The sequence below is a fragment of the Python bivittatus genome, unplaced genomic scaffold (assembly GCF_059951505.1).
Source record: "Python bivittatus isolate LINGU-HERP-01145 unplaced genomic scaffold, Pbiv_v1 ctg000100_np1212, whole genome shotgun sequence".
Classification (NCBI taxonomy): Eukaryota; Metazoa; Chordata; class Lepidosauria; order Squamata; family Pythonidae; genus Python; species Python bivittatus.
Window position 1 is genome coordinate 975,384 of NW_028277038.1, and position 17,664 is coordinate 993,047.

General features: G+C 49.7%; 1 protein-coding gene across 3 annotated transcripts in view; it reads left to right on the forward strand.

The window, feature by feature from the left end:
* The window catches only part of SSH1 (slingshot protein phosphatase 1), a 24,598-nt gene extending 8,651 nt beyond the window's left edge, over positions 1–15,947 (forward strand). For 2 of the 3 annotated variants that reach the window (XM_088135098.1, XM_088135099.1), the window contains 13 exons: positions 2,483–2,589; positions 3,519–3,583; positions 4,210–4,331; positions 4,446–4,514; positions 4,991–5,056; positions 6,139–6,333; positions 7,360–7,453; positions 7,569–7,697; positions 7,776–7,822; positions 9,009–9,155; positions 9,535–9,735; positions 10,384–10,936; positions 11,775–15,947. In XM_088135098.1, coding sequence (XP_087991224.1) covers positions 2,483–2,589; positions 3,519–3,583; positions 4,210–4,331; positions 4,446–4,514; positions 4,991–5,056; positions 6,139–6,333; positions 7,360–7,453; positions 7,569–7,697; positions 7,776–7,822; positions 9,009–9,155; positions 9,535–9,735; positions 10,384–10,936; positions 11,775–13,022 — 3,043 coding nt within the window. In that variant the 3' untranslated portion in view covers positions 13,023–15,947. The remainder of the gene's footprint in view (positions 1–2,482; positions 2,590–3,518; positions 3,584–4,209; positions 4,332–4,445; positions 4,515–4,990; positions 5,057–6,138; positions 6,334–7,359; positions 7,454–7,568; positions 7,698–7,775; positions 7,823–9,008; positions 9,156–9,534; positions 9,736–10,383; positions 10,937–11,774) is intronic. The other variant, XM_088135100.1, reaches the window with a different exon arrangement.
* Positions 15,948–17,664: the final 1,717 nt, after the last annotated feature.

The following is a 17,664-nucleotide window of genomic DNA, read 5'->3' on the forward strand; positions in this document are numbered from 1 at the left end:
TCTATGTCCTTTTTTTCTTTAACATTTCTTGTTACCAACAGATTTTTTGAAAATCCTTTGTCCTATCTGTTGAATACGTGGCTGCAGAATGAAGCTGTCATGGCAGACTTCTCTTTGGGTGAATTGTTGGCTGTGGGATGATCTCACTTTAGCCTGAGTATGATGGGTTCAAGATCATGGGCAGTTGGTAATTTCTCCCCCTTTGATCATACACAGGAATTGTGTATAGCCGTTCTTCGAATGGCAGGAAATGTTGGGAAAGGTGGCCTGTCAGACTCTGCAATCCCTCTGCTTGTTTTCTGTGATTTCCCATCAATGTATTTCATTGTGTGTTGACCCCGATGTCCATTCTGACTTTTTTCAGCCTGGGGCAGTGAATAAAGTCATACTTGACATTTAATGTTTAGGACGGTTAATCAGATAAAAGGCTTGGCCAACTAGCAGCTGGCCTTTGCCTTGACTTTATTATCCAGTGAAATGTAGACTTGAGGTGATGTTGCACAGAGTCAATGGGACACGTTATCAGGCGGGAGTAGCAGCTTCTCCGAGGGGTGTGAGTGGGACCCTTTCTTCAGCCCACACTGTGCGTGTTCAGTCGGGTGAGTGTGGATCCCCTCCTTGGCTGATACCTTTGGATTTAGAAGGTCTCATATGCAAATCGGGTCTTTTGCCTCAGTTCTTTCTCTGTAAAATAGGTTATTGCTAGATTGGGCTCGGAGGATGGCAATGAGGGTGAAAATCCAGACATGCTTTCACAAATTCTGAAGGAATGAGACAAATTCACTCACAGCTGTTTTGAGCGCCACATGTTGAATCTGCTGAGAGTTTTGCCACATAAGGTCCATTGGTGTGGATGGAGTATTTAAGCCACTGTTTCTCAACTTGGCTGCTCCAAGATGTGTGGACTTCAACTCCCAGAATTCCCCAGCCAGCATGTTGAAGTCCACACATCTCGGAGCGGCCGAGGTTGAGAAACACTGGTTTAGGCTGCTGTGCTGCAAGGTCCCTGTTGTTTTGAATGCAGATTTCAGAGAAAAAAAATCCCGCTCAGTTCAGACTGTGGCTTTTAAACAGTGAAGTTTTGAATGCCAAAGGTCCCAGTTTCGTTCCTGGCATCTCCAGTTTAAAGGATTGGGGGACTGGATACATATCCTCCAAATCATAATTTGACTGCTGCTACCCGTCCGATCAGGCTGTTCTGGCTTAGGTGGACCCGTTTCCTGTCCCACGCTAAAACTGTTTGTATAACCTTTAAAAGGCAGAATTGCTCACTTGCGTGCAGTTTCTCTGGGTACAGCCTTAGAAAACACATGGAACAGGCGTATTCTTATCAAGGTCCAAAATGTGTCTGCAGGGTTGGTTTGGGAGATGTTTCTACTGAATTGTCCACATTTGATGCATCTTCTCCTTCCCCACCTACCGTACAGCCCCAGTCCAGAATGTTCTTTATGAATCCCAACATGTAAACTAAGCTGAACGTGCTAAGAAGGATAGACATTTTTTTAATCGCGCCAACAAGCGATCTCACTTGGTGGAGTCTGATAGCCCAGAGTTGTCACATTTGAAGGTTGTTATCTTTTTCCTACAAAAACCTTGTAAGCCCACCTCCTGAAGCGGCCCAACGTGTAACCCCAATGGAAAATTACATAGTGCGCTTCTGACGGGAACCCAGATGCCTTTCTAAAATCATTTGCTAGTAGTGAAGCCTCCTCATCCCCTTCTGACAAGCACTTAGTCATTTATTTAAAGCTTGGCTTTGTGCCACTGGATTTTGGCTGTGGAACAAGGGCTCCAGTGTGTGGAAGAAATCAGGCACAACCCTTTGGTCACAGTAATTGTGTCCTAACATTACCAGAAATGCTGAAAGTATGATCCACCCGCTCTTCCACGAAGGGAGGGGGCGGCAAGAATCCATCTTCTTTACGATGAGGGATAAGGAGAAGTATTTTGCAATGCTTCTTTGGCTGTCAAATTCTGATTTTATTTGTTTTGTAGCCTTTAGACGGAAAAAATGATGTGTAAAATAAATCTGTCCTTGGTTTATGGCGCATATGACAGGAACAAGCTGGAATAATGATGACATCTTGTTATATCTGGGAAACAGGCTGGTCTCTTCCCACCTGGATCCACCACTAGCCACGTGTCCCCAAATTGGTGGGCGGAATTACCTGTTTCCACTTGGCCACAGTAGATGGTAGCTAATGGTAGAAAAAGCTAAGCAGGAACATGTCTGGTTAGTACTTGGATGGGAGACGATCAGGAAATACAGGGCTGTAGGCTAGACTGGGAATCCAAAAAAAGTCAGAGAAAAGCAACAGCACATCATGTCCAAGAAAATGACCTGCTCTTGTCCATGGAGCTCAACTCAGAGGTGACTTTTCTTTCCCTGGATGCTGGAAATCGCTCCACAGGAGTCAGTCTACCCACACTGTTGGCATGCGTCTCCCTGCCTGACTTGCTGCTGTGCCTGTTTGTGTTGCAGTTTAAGCGAGAGCTTTTTTATGGTGAAAGGAGCTGCGTTATTCCTGCAGCAAGGGAACAGCCCACAGGGTCCTCCTCGGAGTGTCCCGCACCCTCACAAACATGCAGGTAAGGCCGTCTCGGTTGGCTAAGGTAACTTGAGTAGAATAAGTTAGGAAATACCAGTGTGGAGGAGAAAAACCATAAGGTGGTGAGCGTGTGTGGGCATCGTGGAAATCAAATGCCACTGATTTGGGTTCGGCCAAGAGCAAGGAGGAGACTGTAGGATGGGGCTCTCTATCACAGTTAGCAAAGCTTCCACGTTCAGCTTCGCCGTTCTTACAGGAAGAGCCCTGTCTTGTTCAGTGGCTACAGAGGGTCAGTCCTCTGCCCTCTTTTTGTGAACAGATAAGGTCTCTCAGAACGCAACAAGATTGACCATTGTGATGCAGTCATTAACCCTGAAGGGCGAGACGCAAGTGTGACAACTTGGGATTTGCTACAGTTCCAGAGACGTCTTGGGGATAAGGGTGACAGATCATTCCCAAAAAACTCTTGGATTTTGATGTGGAGCCAAGCAAGCTAGCTGGGGCCAAAACTAGTCCTCATTAAACTAGTGCCCTCTGGAGGACACCATGTTGAGAAGATGAGCTGGTGGAATGCATATTTTTTATTTGCAGTTCAGTCCCTCCCTGTCCCCACCCAGGACATTTTAAAGAAGTGTTTGGAAGCATTCCTGCCCGGATACCAAGGAGCTCCGCTGTTGTCCTAAATCTGTGGTTGGCTAGGCCTGCCAAATGTGGTTGACCATCAGGAAGTTCTTTTGAAGCATAATGATGGCTTATTAAGGAGGCTTAATGGGGATCCAAAACAATGGGCAGCAAAAGCAACACAGTTTTATGACTCTTAACCTTTTCCTGAGCGTCATGGTAGACCGTAGAGGATCGGGCCGTAGCAATGGCGAGGGGTGGAAGGGGGAGGAGAGCACTGTGTTAGTTGATGCAGCAAAGCAGTGTCATGGTGATGCATCTGATGATTTGCTGCTTGTGTATCCACAGGTGATTTGCCACAGCACCTTCAGGTGATGATCAACCTCCTTCGCTGTGAGGACAGAATCAAGCTGGTAAGAGGACTTGCCGAGTCCCCCGCTGTGGTGCAATCCCTTGCCGCAGTCCCCATACAGCGGTGGTCTTGTCCCAGTAAATCAATCGTTTGCAAAAGGAGTTGCTTGGGAGCACATGGTAGACCTATGAAGAGAAAGCCAGTCTTTGTCAAGCAGAGCCACATCGGAAGCAGGCCGTCCCCAACCATAGTTTGACTCCTAGCTTTAGCCATAGTCCAATGCTTAGTTGAGTGCACTTACCTCCTGAAGTCAGAGTACTGACTCTCTGAAATTGCTGCTTGGAGATCTCATGGACATCACTTGGATAGCGGGATCTGACCTTCATATACCTTTACTGAGACCTTCTCTCTAAATGTGAAGAACACAGCCTGGTGCCCTCCAGAGGCATTGGATTAGCTCCCCCATCATTCCCAGCTACCCTTCCCAGCATAGTGCTGCCTGGAAGACTGTGTGAGATGCGGCCCAACATGTTTAGAGGGCACCAGGTTGGTTGGGGAAAGTTGACTTAAACCCTCTTCTTTTTGTCTCGCCAGAAACATACCTGGCTAAACTAATGCATAGCTAAAGAGAGGTATGGACTTGTGGCCAAGGGGATGAGTGCTGAGAACTGCCTTGCTGATTTTTAGGCCGTGCGCTTAGAAAGCGCGTGGAGCGATCGCGTGAGGTACATGGTGGTTGTCTACAGCAGTGGGCGCCAAGACACCGAGGAGAACATTCTCCTGGGCGTGGACTTTTCCAGCAAGGAGAGGTAAGGGCTGGGTGCCTTGCGATGCTTGGCGAGCAGGGGTTGCTCCCCCACCATTCTGCCCAGCCAGCAGCCCCGGGCCTTCTCTTCTCTCTTCTCTCTTCTCTCCCTTGGCAGCCAGAGTTGTACCATAGGGATGGTGCTACGCCTGTGGAGCGATACGAAGATCCACCTGGATGGTGACGGGTGAGGAACGTGAGGTTTCGGATAGCTGGCGGAGGAAAGCAGAGCTCGTGGCAGTGAGACTGTTGCGAACAGCTCCTTTGAGCGGGGAGCAGGGGTTGGCGCCTGGTGCAGAGGACTGGGCGAGCTCCCCCTCAGCCCACCCCTCGAAATCTCATGTGATTCCATCGTTCTGGTACTGAGAACTCCCTCGCGTGGCCCGATATGATTTCAGACCTTCTTAAATGCTGAGTTTGAAAAGATGTGGATGGGATGGCATTTCTGGAGCCCTGCTCCTGCTCCTGCTCTGGGGTACCTGTACCTGCTAAGGTTAGGGTGCAGATTTTTTGTGTCTGCCCAGATCCTTCAGTTGGTGGTTCGATATAGTAGCGTGAGCTCTTTTGAAGGGGCCGCTGAACAGGCCCTCTCTGTGTTTAAGCATGAACAGCAGCAGCCCCGCTGGCGTGTGCTGCAGCAATTCTTCTGTCTGTCTCTGATAGTGGATTTAGCGTCAGCACTGCGGGGAAGATGCATATCTTCAAGCCTGTCTCGGTGCAAGCCATGTGGTGAGTGACTTCCTTTCTTTCTCTCCTCCTCATTCCCTCCCAAATGCTGAAGCAGCTTTTCATCTGCTGTCGTAGTGACCCAACTGGCCAGCAATTCTCCATTCCCCACAAGGCTGGACCACCGTGGTCATTGGAGAGGAAATGTTGAGATGGCTGTTGGGCTCCTGGCAATACATTGTTTATATTGCTTGCCTGAGAACTGCCCTCGGCTCTTTAGGTGACGCGTCCGAGGAACAGCACCTGACTGAGATAAATGACGGTGCTTCCCTCGTGGTCCAGGGAGCTGCCAGGCTGGGGTGTCTCAGGTTCTTAAGGGCTGGCTGGGAAGTTGGATTTTTGTCTTGAGGGAAGGTCTCTGTGTTCTAGCTGAATCCTGAACTCTAAGCCAGAGACAGTCCAGGAGCTGATTTAGAAACCCAGTGAAGAAATGGGAGTGAACCGGGATGTCTCCCCACTCCCATGATTTGGGGCTCCTGCCCTGTGCAGTCCTGCCTACCACCGTTTCTGAATATGGTGCAGAAGCTCTGGAAGGATGGAACTGAAATCTCCCTGCAAACCTCATCCGTGTTTTCTGCTACTGGATAGCTCCTCCGGTGTCCTTGGGGGAATATCGAAGCTGCTGGTCAGGTCCCAACTCAGGTCCCAGCTATTTACAAAGAGAGGGGCATCTGTAAAGACTGTGTTCCCCCGCCACGCTGCGTTATAATTTGCTTCCCTGGGGTTGGCTAAGCAGGTTGCTGAGTTCACTGTCTATTAAGCCAGACACAACTTCCATCAGTGGTTATTGGGGCATCTTTCACTCTTCCTATTAAGAGCTTCAGGAGGAAATGATCCACCAACTCTTAGGGAGGGCTGTTGCTCTGTGGGTTTTTCTTCCAGGGGGGTAAAGGCCTTGTCCCTTGACCTGCCCCCTTTCCCAGCATCAGCAGCTCTTCCCAGCTTGCAGTGAGCCAGAGGGGTTGGGCTGCCTATGAAGGCACCATCCTCCTTGTGCCTGCTTGGCCAGCCCGCTACCCATCCCTGCTCCGGGGTCCTGGGTGCTGGGGCTGAAGCCTTCCCTCTTGGGGTCTCCCCACTTGCAGGTCTGCCTTGCAGGTCCTCCACAAGGCTTGCGAGATGGCTCGGAGGCACAACTACTTTCCAGGCGGGATGGCCCTCGTCTGGGCCACCTACTATGAGAGCTGCATCGCCTCCGAGCAGAGCTGCCTCAACGAGTGGAACGCCATGCAGGACCTGGAGTCCCCTCGCCCTGACTCGCCTGCATTATACATGGACAAGTGGGTTCCTCGTGTGATTGTTTTGCTGTGGCTTTCTGGGCAGGGAAGAGGGGTTGTCACCCCTGGAGTTTTAGAACAAATGTGTTCCTCCTTGCCTTGCCCCAAAGTGGGACGATGAGAAACAAAGCAAGGGCACCGTGTGGGATGTTGAAGAGTATCTATCTGGAGTTTCTCGGAGATGTTGGCTTTGTGGTCTGAGTAGAGCTTTCCTACAGCATCCTGAGCACCACCAACTTGTTTCTTTTTAAAACAAAGGCTGAGACGTTCAGGCAGACATGGACAACTTTCATGGGTTAGTTTTATGGGCCAGGACAAATCTGTAGTTGCAAGCCCCCTTCTCTAAGACCCATGCCCACAGTTTATTGGGACAGTAGGATATGTACGCAAGCGCACACATGCGTGCCAGAGGTTGCGCAGGGTTGGAGAGGAACAAGAGCTTGCACAGGGTTGGTCGTGAGTCTCCAACCAGCACTGCTCAGTACTGCAGGACTCCCCTACTTTGCCCATCGCTCACCTGTGGTTAAACAGCCGTTTGGGTGACATTACGTGGGATCCAACTGTTTCTGGACCAACCCTGATTGAGCTTCAGACTGCAAGAAGGTGACACAAGTGCTCACCATTTGTCCCAGCTTGCTCTTCTCTCGGGGAATTCTGTGAATTCTTTGTTGGAAGGTGGCAGCCCATTGCAGACAGGTAATCCTTCCTTCCTTCCTTCCTTCCTTCCTTCCTTCCTTCCTTCCTTCCTTCCTTCCTTCCTTCCTTCCTTCCTTCCTTCCTTCCTTCCTTCCTTCCTTCCTTCCTTCCTTCCTTCCTTCCTTCCTTCCTTCCTTCCTTCCTTCCTTCCTTCCTTCCTTCCTTCCTTCCTTCCTTCCTTCCTTCCTTCCTTCCTTCCTTCCTTCCTTCCTTCCTTCCTTCCTTCCTTCCTTCCTTCCTTCCTTCCTTCCTTCCTTCCTTCCTTCCTTCCTTCCTTCCTTCCTTCCTTCCTTCCTTCCTTCCTTCCTTCCTTCCTTCCTTCCTTCCTTCCAGGCCAACGGAGCGGGAAAGGGCGGAACGGCTGATCAAGGCCAAGCTCCGGAGCATCATGATGAGCAAAGATCTGGAGAATGTGACTTCCAAGGAAGTAAGCCCAAGAGCCTGAGGACTTGGGGCTGGGGGTTTCCCCCATTAAGGCCCGTGTTCCAGCTGGGCCCCAGCAGCCAGCCCCTGTGAGACAAGTCCTCTCCCTCCCTTGGCAGATCAGGAATGAGCTGGAGAAGCAGATGAACTGCAGTTTGAAAGAATTCAAAGAATTCATCGACAACGAGATGCTGCTCATTCTAGGGCAGATGGACAAACCCTCCCTCATCTTCGATCACCTCTACCTGGTAAGCAGCAGCGCATGTGAGCTCTCTCTCCGAAAGCCCACCGAGCACCGTCTCCTGACTCTGCTGTGATTCTTCCAGGGGTCTGAGTGGAACGCCTCAAACCTGGAGGAGCTTCGGGGCTCAGGGTGAGTTTACCAGAGCTTCGTTTAGGTCAGGATTCTCTAGTCAAGTGGCCTGCAGGTGGCACGGAAAATTTGCCGGAAAACACCTGGGAAAAATCCCAGTTCCTTGATGCAGGTCCTCTGTCTTGGAACCCTGGGGGAGAGAGGCTCTGCAGAGTCTGCACCCAGAAACACGCTCTTTTGTTTTCCACTTCGGAGGTTTGGGCAACAAGTTAGCAGGCCTGGGAATGGATGTGGGGCTTGGTAAAGGGCTCTTCATGGCTGGAACAGAGGGCGTGCATTGTGTGGAGACGCTCTTCCTTTACTTTGTTCAGTTGATCCTGATCAAAATCCTGATCAAAGTTTTGGTGCCTCAGTTTGACTGGGACCAAGGCAAGGGAAGGGAGAACCAGGAAGAAGTATGTCAGGGAAGAAGAGGGATATGTCAGGGCTTCTCTTCTCTTCTCCTCTCTGAATGTTTGGCTTAGGAGGGACAATTTTAGGAGATGCAGTGGAAGAAGATAGTGGATCTCTTGATGTTCTTCATTCCATCCCAGGACACTGAATTCCAGAGCGTTGCTGGTTATTTTTTGAAGACTACATCAATTCGGTTAGACCAGCGTTTTTCAACCTTGACAACTTTAAGACGTGTGGACTTCAGCTCCCAGAATTCCCCAGCCAGCATGTCCATGCATCTTCAACTTGCCAAGGTTGAAAAGGTTTGATCCTCCTCTATACGAGAACCCTCCATAGATGGAGAATATTCAGCCAGAAATTGTAAAGAGTAAAGATGATGACCTTGACAGGGAAGATCTGTTACCAAAGGCACAAAAGGGAAAACATTGCTTGAGTCCAAACGAGGGGGGAGGATTACGAAAATGTGTCAGACCCCCCTCAATTCACATGAATATAGAAGAGAGAAGAGGGGAAGCACAATCGGATCTGCAAGATTATGCTACTATAGCCAGTCTAAATAAATTATGTCTAAATAATTTTAACATAATTTTTAGTTTTTAGGGTTCCTTTGAGTCTGTTTCTTCTTGTGTCCGCTTTGTAAGGTGGATGGAAATTTATGAGTTCAGACGCAAGCTGCAATATAAGATTGTAAGGTTTGGCTGAGTGGTACTGATTTATTAATGGCCCTTCCTTTCTCATGGAGACCGCCATTTCTTCCCTTCCCCTGTTGCTCCATCTGTTTCCATCCTTTCAGCGTTGATTACATTTTAAACGTCACCAGGGAGATCGACAACTTCTTCCCAGGGTTGTTCGCGTACCACAACATCCGAGTCTATGATGAAGAAACCACCGATCTTCTCGCCCACTGGAACGAGGCCTACCATTTTATCAATAAAGCCAAGTGAGTTCCCGGAAGGAATCTCACTGGGCTGCAATTCGGTTGTCGGAAGCTGGGACATCTGGTGAGATACACCAAGGAAACGTTACCCAAAGGGCAGAGGGCAGTGCTGTGCCTCTGCGGGTTGCTTGCCGCAGAGACTGGGCAACTGGAGTGTCCTGCAGCTAAAGATGGACACTTTAACCCCTTTCAGCTGTCCCCGCAAGTATGGCTGAATGGCTGTTTGCAAGGTAGCGGTAAATTAAATGAAATTATCTTGGGGGTTTCACCAAAGCCTTCCAAGATGGCCTTTGTATAGCAGGGGTGAGATCTGAAATAGGGCATTTGTGCCTGAGGGCTCCGTCTCTGCTCCTGACCCCCTCGAACCACTCTTCTCTTCCAGGAGGAACCGCTCCAAGTGCCTGGTTCACTGCAAGATGGGCGTGAGTCGCTCTGCGTCGACGGTCATTGCCTACGCCATGAAGGAGTTTGGCTGGTCCTTGGAGAAAGCCTACAGTTACGTCAAGCAGAAACGCAGCATTGCTCGGCCCAACGCCGGGTTCATGAGGCAGCTGCTGGAATACCAGGGCATACTGGATGCCAGGTAAGGTGGACCTTGTTGGGGGGGCGGGAGTGGGCAGGGGAAGGGTCGGCTCCACACTGCCCCTTAGTTCCCCTGCTTCTGAAAAGGGGTTTATGAGCTCAGAAATGAACTGGGAGAGAAAGATTAAGCCTCTTCTTTCCAAGCACGCTTCAGTGTTTTGTTCCTGACCCTTAACTCTGTGCACCCGGGGTGGAGAACCGAGGGCAGGGCAGCCTCCTTCTCCTTGATGCCCTTGTGGCATCTTCAGCCTGGCTCTGAGCCCTCCTGGAGGCGTTTTGCCTTTCCCGCAAGGAGCCTGTCAGCAGTCCTGTGCTGTCTGACGGCTGCTTTCCCGTCTGCCTGGGGTTCCTCTCACCCGAGCTGGGACAAGCGCCTCTCCTTTGCGGACGCTGCTCTCTAAAGCTCTGTGGTCAGCAGCAGCAGCAGGGTCATCACCGGTCGGCCTTGCGAGGTAGTCCAGACAGGAAGCACACCCAGGACTACTAGCTCTATCTGTATTGTAAGGTTTACCAGGATCTTGCAGGTCTGAAGTACCTCCCTCGCCTTTGCAGACCAAGAAACTAGGGGGGTCCCTTCTGAGACGTTTGCCAGGCCCCCATTCCTGCTGCAGGCTCAGCTGCCTCTTCTCTCTCGTTTCCCACCATCTAGCAAACAGCGTCACAACAAGCTCTGGAAACAGCAGCCGGGAAGCAGCCTCCCTGCCAGTTCGGATGGCTCCGCCGGGCCCAGCGATTTCCTGCTTGGCAGCCTGGAGGATGTGGATCTGGAACCTCCTTGCCCACCTGCCTGCGCAGACCGCCGAGCGCCCCCAGAGTCCGTGGGCCTTCACTACTGCTTGCGGCGCCTCTCCGACTCCTTGCCGGACCCCCGGGAGCTGTGTTTCCAGGTGGAGGATCTGGAGGGAGACGCGATTCTGGAGGAGGCTGACTCTGCAGCAAGGGACCTGCCTTCCTCCGGGCTGCTGGGCCAGCTGCAGGTGGAGGTCAAGGAGCAGGCTGACCTGTCCAGCTGTGTGGAGGACCAGGGCCATCAGAACCCCGAGGCCAGTCTGCTGAGGGTGGAGACAGTTCCTCGGCTCCTGGTCTCCGAGGAGAAGCCCCTTGAAAGATGGAAGCGGCGGTCGCTTCAGGAGGACGGCAGACACAACTGCGAGAACTTGAATAACAACAACAGTAAGAGGAGCTGCCCGGATGACTTTGAAGTAAGGGCAGGACTGAGCCACAGAGCTTGGCCAGGTCTGCTCTGGGTGGCCTTCTCGTGGCCCCAGGGCTCTTCTCCCCCTTTGGCCAGCAAGGCTGTTCTTTGAGTTCCTCCCTGAACAGAGGGCCCAATCCGCCTTGCTGGGCAATGGTGTATTCTCCTCAAGGGCCGTTTTCCTTTCGGGAGCGTCCTTATCCCTCTCTCTGAGGGCTGGAACAAACCGGACGACCCGTGCTTCCTGTCGGGCATGTGGGGCAGCTGTTCTTGTGACGAACACAAAGGGTGCCCGAGTCACATCTGCAGGGGGTTAGGGTTTCCCATTTCCTGTTAGTTTTTGCACAGTTGTTTCTACTCCGCCCGTGCCTCTTTCGTGTGAGGCTAATGGTGGATTTTCTTACCTGGTCAAGGTTTCCAAGGGCGGGAGGACAAGCTGATCCTTAATGTGCCATAGCCTCTTCTTGTACTTTGACCTCGGCACTGGTGTTTCAGAAGTAGACCCACCTCTCTCAAGGGGGTGCCAATGAACTCTCGTGGATATTCACTTAATTACTCAGAAAGTATATTTTTTAAAAAATAACATGTATGTATAAAAGCTGAGGAGCACCGCCTTAAAGGAAAAATTCTCCCCAGCATGCGAGATGGTCCAAGGAGAACTATCTAAGTCCTTTCTAAGGTCTTCTTTTCTCCTTCAGGACTACCTTTTTGTTCATAAACAAATTTGATTGCCCAAATCTCATATCATGAATTGACAAGTGTTCCTTGAATGGAGAATTGTACCTGCTGCTGAATGTTGGGTTTGCTGTTCCTCTTCCGTTCATTCCCTATTTTCTCCTTTTCAGCATGAAGCCCTATTTGGGATCCTCAACAAAGTGAAGCCTTCCTACAAGTCTTGCACTGACTGCATGTATCCCTTGGGTGGGGCCCCTCCTGAAACCTTCAGGGATTCCTCTGAGGGCCTGCCACCGGAGCCCCCATGCCACCATGCCACAGTCTGCACCCAGCCCTCGTTCCCAACGTTTTTGGAGCAGGCGTTCTGCAAGTCTCCTCTTAAGGAATCCCAGGGACCAAGAGCCAACAGTTTGCTCTCGATGCTTGTGGGAAACGAGGTACAGGACATCAGTACCGATAGACCAGCTTCAGGTTGGCCCTGTGGTACTTCTGAAAGGGCCAGGGAGGTCCCTAAAACACCAGGAGGTGCCTTGCTTGGCTCAAGACATTCTCTCTGTGAGAGAACCCCTATCTTTAACAATGGGCTAAAACATGACTCTTTTCCAAGAAAAGATGCTCGGCAGACAAAGGACCTGAAATACTTGCTCTTCAGTAAAGATTTAGAGAAGCCAACCAGTAACAGTTATCTGATGCAGCATCAGGAGTCGCTTCTTCAGCTCCAGAAAGCTGGCTTGGTTCGGAAGCACACGAAGGAGCTGGAGCGCCTCAAGGGCCTGCCACCCGACACAGCTGGGCGGGGAAAGGAGTGTCCTGGGGGCACAACCGATGTGACTATCCTGGAAGAGGAGCCCCAGGATATGGTTGTCCCTGAGAATCAACTGCCGCCCTCATCTGAAGATGCTGTCAATGTCTCTGAGAAGCTACTGAAGACCCTTCTTGCGGGTGGAGCTTCTCAGAAAACCTCCACGCCTGTCCTGTGCAAGGTGGACCACATGACTATGTTCACGAAAGACTTCCTCAAGACCATCTCTTACACCCCGTCATCTTCTAGGAGTTCTAACCTGACGCGGAGTTCCAGCAGTGACAGCATCCACAGTGTGCGTGGGAAGCCTGGGCTGGTGAAACAGCGGACGCAGGAGATTGAAACCCGGCTGCGGCTGGCTGGCTTGACGGTCTCCTCTCCCCTGAAGCGCTCCAACTCTCTCGCCAAGCTGGGGAGCCTTGACCTGGCCTCCGAGGACCTAACAGGCGACGTGGGCCTGTCGCTCTTGACCAATCCGAGGGAGGCCAAGCCGAGCGAATCTTCAGCCCTTTGCAACTTCTTCTCCTTTCTGAAGAACACGGAAGACGGGGTCCAACCCTTGGCAAAATCGACCCTGGGGAAATTAAAGGACGCACCCTGGATGGGAAAAAGCTGACACCTTTGCAGTATATTTTTTTTAATGGTTACTTTTATTTTTGTCTGTACTGAATGCAATTTTATCTGGTTAGAAAAAGAAGAGAAAGCTGCCTTCCACTTCTCAGTGGCCCTTCAAGCACAGTGGCAAAAGAGAAGGGGATATCTGGCAAGGGTGAACATCCCAAGGAAGAGGTGCATGAATGGCCTTCTGGCTCAGGAGGCAGCTGTGCATCTCATGGCCTCCTCTTGACTTTGATCGGGCAGCACAGTTGCTGGACTCTTTCCGTACAGGCCAAAAAACTCCTTTCTCAAAAGAGCACCAGAGATTTGCTTTGAAGATCAAGCCAAGTGCTGTTCTTTCTTCTTAAAGAGGCCCTTGTGTAAGGAGCCAAAGCAGACACCAAAATGCTACCTCCATTTTTCAGCTCTATGTAGATAGATAGATAGATAGATAGACACGTCTGTGTGTGCGTAGCTGGGATTTTTAAAACATCTTCCTCTGAAACGGATTTTCCAAGGAAAAGAAGTCCAAGGTCAATAGGATTACAGCTCTGGCCTCATGGCTCACTCAACACACCTGCTTCGGTTTGAAATGGCAGATTATTTCTGAGCAGAAAGCATTTCAGCCAGCCATCACTGGGCTGAATATACTGGTCAGTGTCCCCATTTGAACTGACCGGTTGCTGGCTAAGTCATCGTCATCCTTACAAACGTAATGGTTTTGTTTGGGGGTGTTGAGTGGGATCCTTTGATCCTCCCCTCCTTCTGCTGTACCTGTTCCATTTAGGAGATGTTTACTGTTTCTCCTGACCACATTGTGAACTGTAATTTCACTGTAATGTTACTGAGTGAGGCAGGATCAGTAATGTATGTCTCCTGGGGCATTAAACACTTTCATTGACGAATCAGAATATGGCATATTTATTACCTTTAACCCAAAACAGAGTAGCTCAGCTTAAGAAGGTCTGTTTTCCTGAATGTCCACTGTGCCAGTGTTAATATAAGCTGTGGTGCTGTTAAGAAGAAGATTACCCAGAAATGGCATCCTTTAATGTCAGGCACATTTAACTGTAATGACGTGACAAGTAATGTTGTTATCCTTAAGACACCTGACTGATGTATGGACTTTCAGGTTCAATTTCTCCCCTTTTCCAGAGAATTAACATTGAAGAATTTATTGCATGGGACAGAGTCTCCTAACGTTTCATTCCACGCTTTTTTTCACCATTGGAAGATTGTTGTATTTCATCCTTCCTGTTTAATGGACACCCGTGTACTGTATCTCAGGTCAATGTTATCCTTTAAAAAAACAAAAGCAAACAGAGAAATGTGCTTAAGCCACAAGGAAATATTGAATGTCTAGCATGCCATCTCAGAGATCAGTTCCTCCCTCCCTAAAGTTGGAGAACTTTTGCCAGTTCGATGCATGAAATGGTAGCATGTCTTTTTTTCTACGCGTTGGTGATTTTTTTTTAACTAATAAGAGTGCCTTGCATATAGTTTACAAATACTGTATACGTACGTGAAAGACTTGTTCTGCCCGTTTGTTAGCACTTCTGGTGTTTGTGATGTGACGTCAGTACAACTCTGTGCCTAGTAATGTTTGTACGCATCCTGTGGGGTTTGCCCTGTCCTCCTCCTCGAGATATCCTGGACTACAACTCCCATCATCCAAAAGCAACCTGACCAGAAGCACTTGTAGCCCAGTACTTCTGAAGGGCATCAGGTTATGGAGGACTCAACTTTGCCTCGGGAGAAGTTATCAGGAAAGGTTTGGGGTATTATTAAAATCACGTCAAACAGATCCTCTTGGCACATTACACAAGTCGGATGAATCTATGCAGCAATCATGACAGGAGACGATTTGTCGGGTTTCTCAAAGATGGACGCTTTTGTTTTCCCCAGCTGGCGGCCTTGGGATCCAAGCCCCAGGTCCCATCTGAAACGGAAATGGGGACCCTCAACTCCAGCGCGTGTTATGCTCCGCTGCTGTTTCTGTTTTCCTCCCTCTGTTTGCAACTCTGGGCATCCCTGGCCAGCGCAGCTCCAGGTCCCCTGAAACATCAAACTTTGTTCTTGAAAGCTGCGGGCTAATCCAGGAACTTCTTGGCCTGTTGATGCCCAGTTCTTCATATGACAAGCCCTCAGCGTGAACTTGCACAGCAGTTAGGAAGAGGGAACTTGAAACAAACAATGGTGAGATGATGTTTTTCCAAAAGAAATGAAGGTGGGAATAGTTCATCCATTACAGTACTAGTACGAAGACGCAGACGGACACCCGTCTGCATGGGGCTCGGTTTCCTGTTACTTCCTGAGGGCGCAGGTGGCACGTGGGCAGGTGTTTTCCCGTGGGCTGCTTTCAGCGACAGCTCTTGGCAGATCCCATCAGCACCTCCCGGGGCTGAAAGGATCCACACAACTGCCTGTCCCCACTTCATCTTTGTTTCCTCAGTTCTTTTTTTTTCTTCAAATATACAATACAGTATATTCCATACATTTTGTACTGTAGATTCACAGTACGGGAGGCATAATGCACTTTTTAAAAAAAAAACAAAAAAACTTTTTGTTGGTAAAAATGTATTATAGAATGTCCTTCTTGTAAAGAAACCATTAAAAACCCTTTTCAGATTTGCGCTTCCGCACTCTTTGGAGTGAATGAATGCTCCTCACTGCATCCTCGTCATTTGAGAACGTGCTTTGCAGGGGGGGTGCAGCAAGAGAGCGACCTGTCCAAGTAACTCGCTTCTGGCATCTGGACATGTTGAGCAGAAATAGAACCAACTTTTCCCCAATTTGTGAAAGATTCTTGGTTGGGTTTGCTCGTAGAATAAAACGTTTGTAGAGTGGCACTGAATACCAGAAAAATAGTGGTTGATTTCACAGGGTGGCAGAAAGAGATGAATTTTAGAGAAATGCTGCTGGAGTCTCTTGCCACTGATACGACGTGTAGGAACCAAATGCTAAAAACGAATTATAGGCAAGGGCTATTTTGAACTGATTTCAGAGAAAGAACGAAATAATTGTGATTGGAATGTGTTTAATTGAATTGGCAGGCATGAACATAAACGGCGCTTAAAGGGGACTGCCCCCAACTTGCATTGCCCCTCCTCAGCAACACGACCATCCACAGATGCCACCTCCTTGCTTGCTTTTGTAGTACTTGTTGAGTGTGTATTTTACATATCATGTGTATACCTCGAATTGTGGGTAGCCAGAATAAGCAACTAGGGTTCTTCACTCCGTATCTGAAAATCACAGGATTTTTTCTTTTTTTTAAATCCAATAGATACAACTTTAGGGATGAGTCAGCTTTCTTCCATTTCGGGAAGGAGGGCGTCAGCTTCTCCAGAATCTCACCAAGTTTTGCCTTTAAAGGCCACCAGTCAGTGTTTGTTTCCTCCATTCGGAAGAGTTTTGGGTTGCTTGGAATTGTTCTCGTGCTGGAGGGAAAGAAACTGTCGGTGTTTATCTTAGTGGAGCAACGTAGTCCTAGCCAAAGATTGCCTTGCGTTCCATCTCAGTCTCTAATTGACTCTGAAACCGTCGTTGAAGGAAGGCACCCTTCTTAGTGGCCTTTCAGCACTGAGGTGGCTCTGGGCCTTCCCAGGTTCTGCAGCTCCTTCGTTGTCTTTGCTTCCCGCATAGCTCACACCGTCTTCCTGAGTGCGGCTCCAAGGGGGCAGAGCAGATGCTTTGATGCATCTGGAACAGTCCTGCATCTGAAGCAATCTCAGCCGATGACATGAAAACCCTTTGCAGAGGGTTTGCTCTGGAGAGGCGTTGCACAGAGCAGGCAGGGCTTCCTACCTTCCAAAAACCAGCTTTTGAAAAGTTCAGAGGGGCTCTGGGAGATGGGGTGAGTTTGCTCAACCTTTGCAGATTGAGGCATGGAAAACTCTAGGCTCAGCCCTTGGAAGTCTCCTGGATGAAGGATTTTGGCCCGTCCACGTGAATTCTCCCCACCCAGCTTCATCATCCTCTGCATATTCTGCAGCTTGGGCCCCCCGCCCAGCCTCTGCCCTGCTTCCCCTTGTGTTGCTGTCTGAGATAATCCTTGATTTTTCTCAGTAGATTCTCCCGTGGAGCTCTGAACCCAAAATTTGGACTATTCTTTGGGGTCACCCTTGCTTCCTCAAGAAAGTACCTCAAAATACTCTGGGGTTTGGTTCCAGAACTCCATCATCCTACTCAGGTGAAGGACCACATCTAGGGCAAATGTACAAAATTGGAAGAAGGAGGAGAAGAAGGGAAAAATATTTTAAAAATGATGCCTGGGGAAGCATCCTTAGGAAAGATGAGTGGGCTGGCAGCCATTTTGCAGCGCAGGGTGGATACCCACCGCCTGACTGCAGCCTCTTCTGCTCTCTCGTGTCTCCTAACTGTTCGAGCCCACGCCCACAGCTCTGAGACCCGTGGCTGATTACAGTGTTCAGTGCTTTGGGAATCCTTTCCTCCTCTGCACTGGGGGCTGTGTTTTACCTCTCACCACCACAAAGAGCCCCCTTAAGACAAACAGGCTCACGCCCTGCGATGTTGCCTTCAGGGAACAGAGTGGGCAACTGAGGCACCGTGAAGTGGGGAACGGAACAGCCTGCTCAGAGGTCACCGTGACTCATGCTTCAGCGTGCCTGTACATGATGCATGCCCTGCTGGCTGAATTT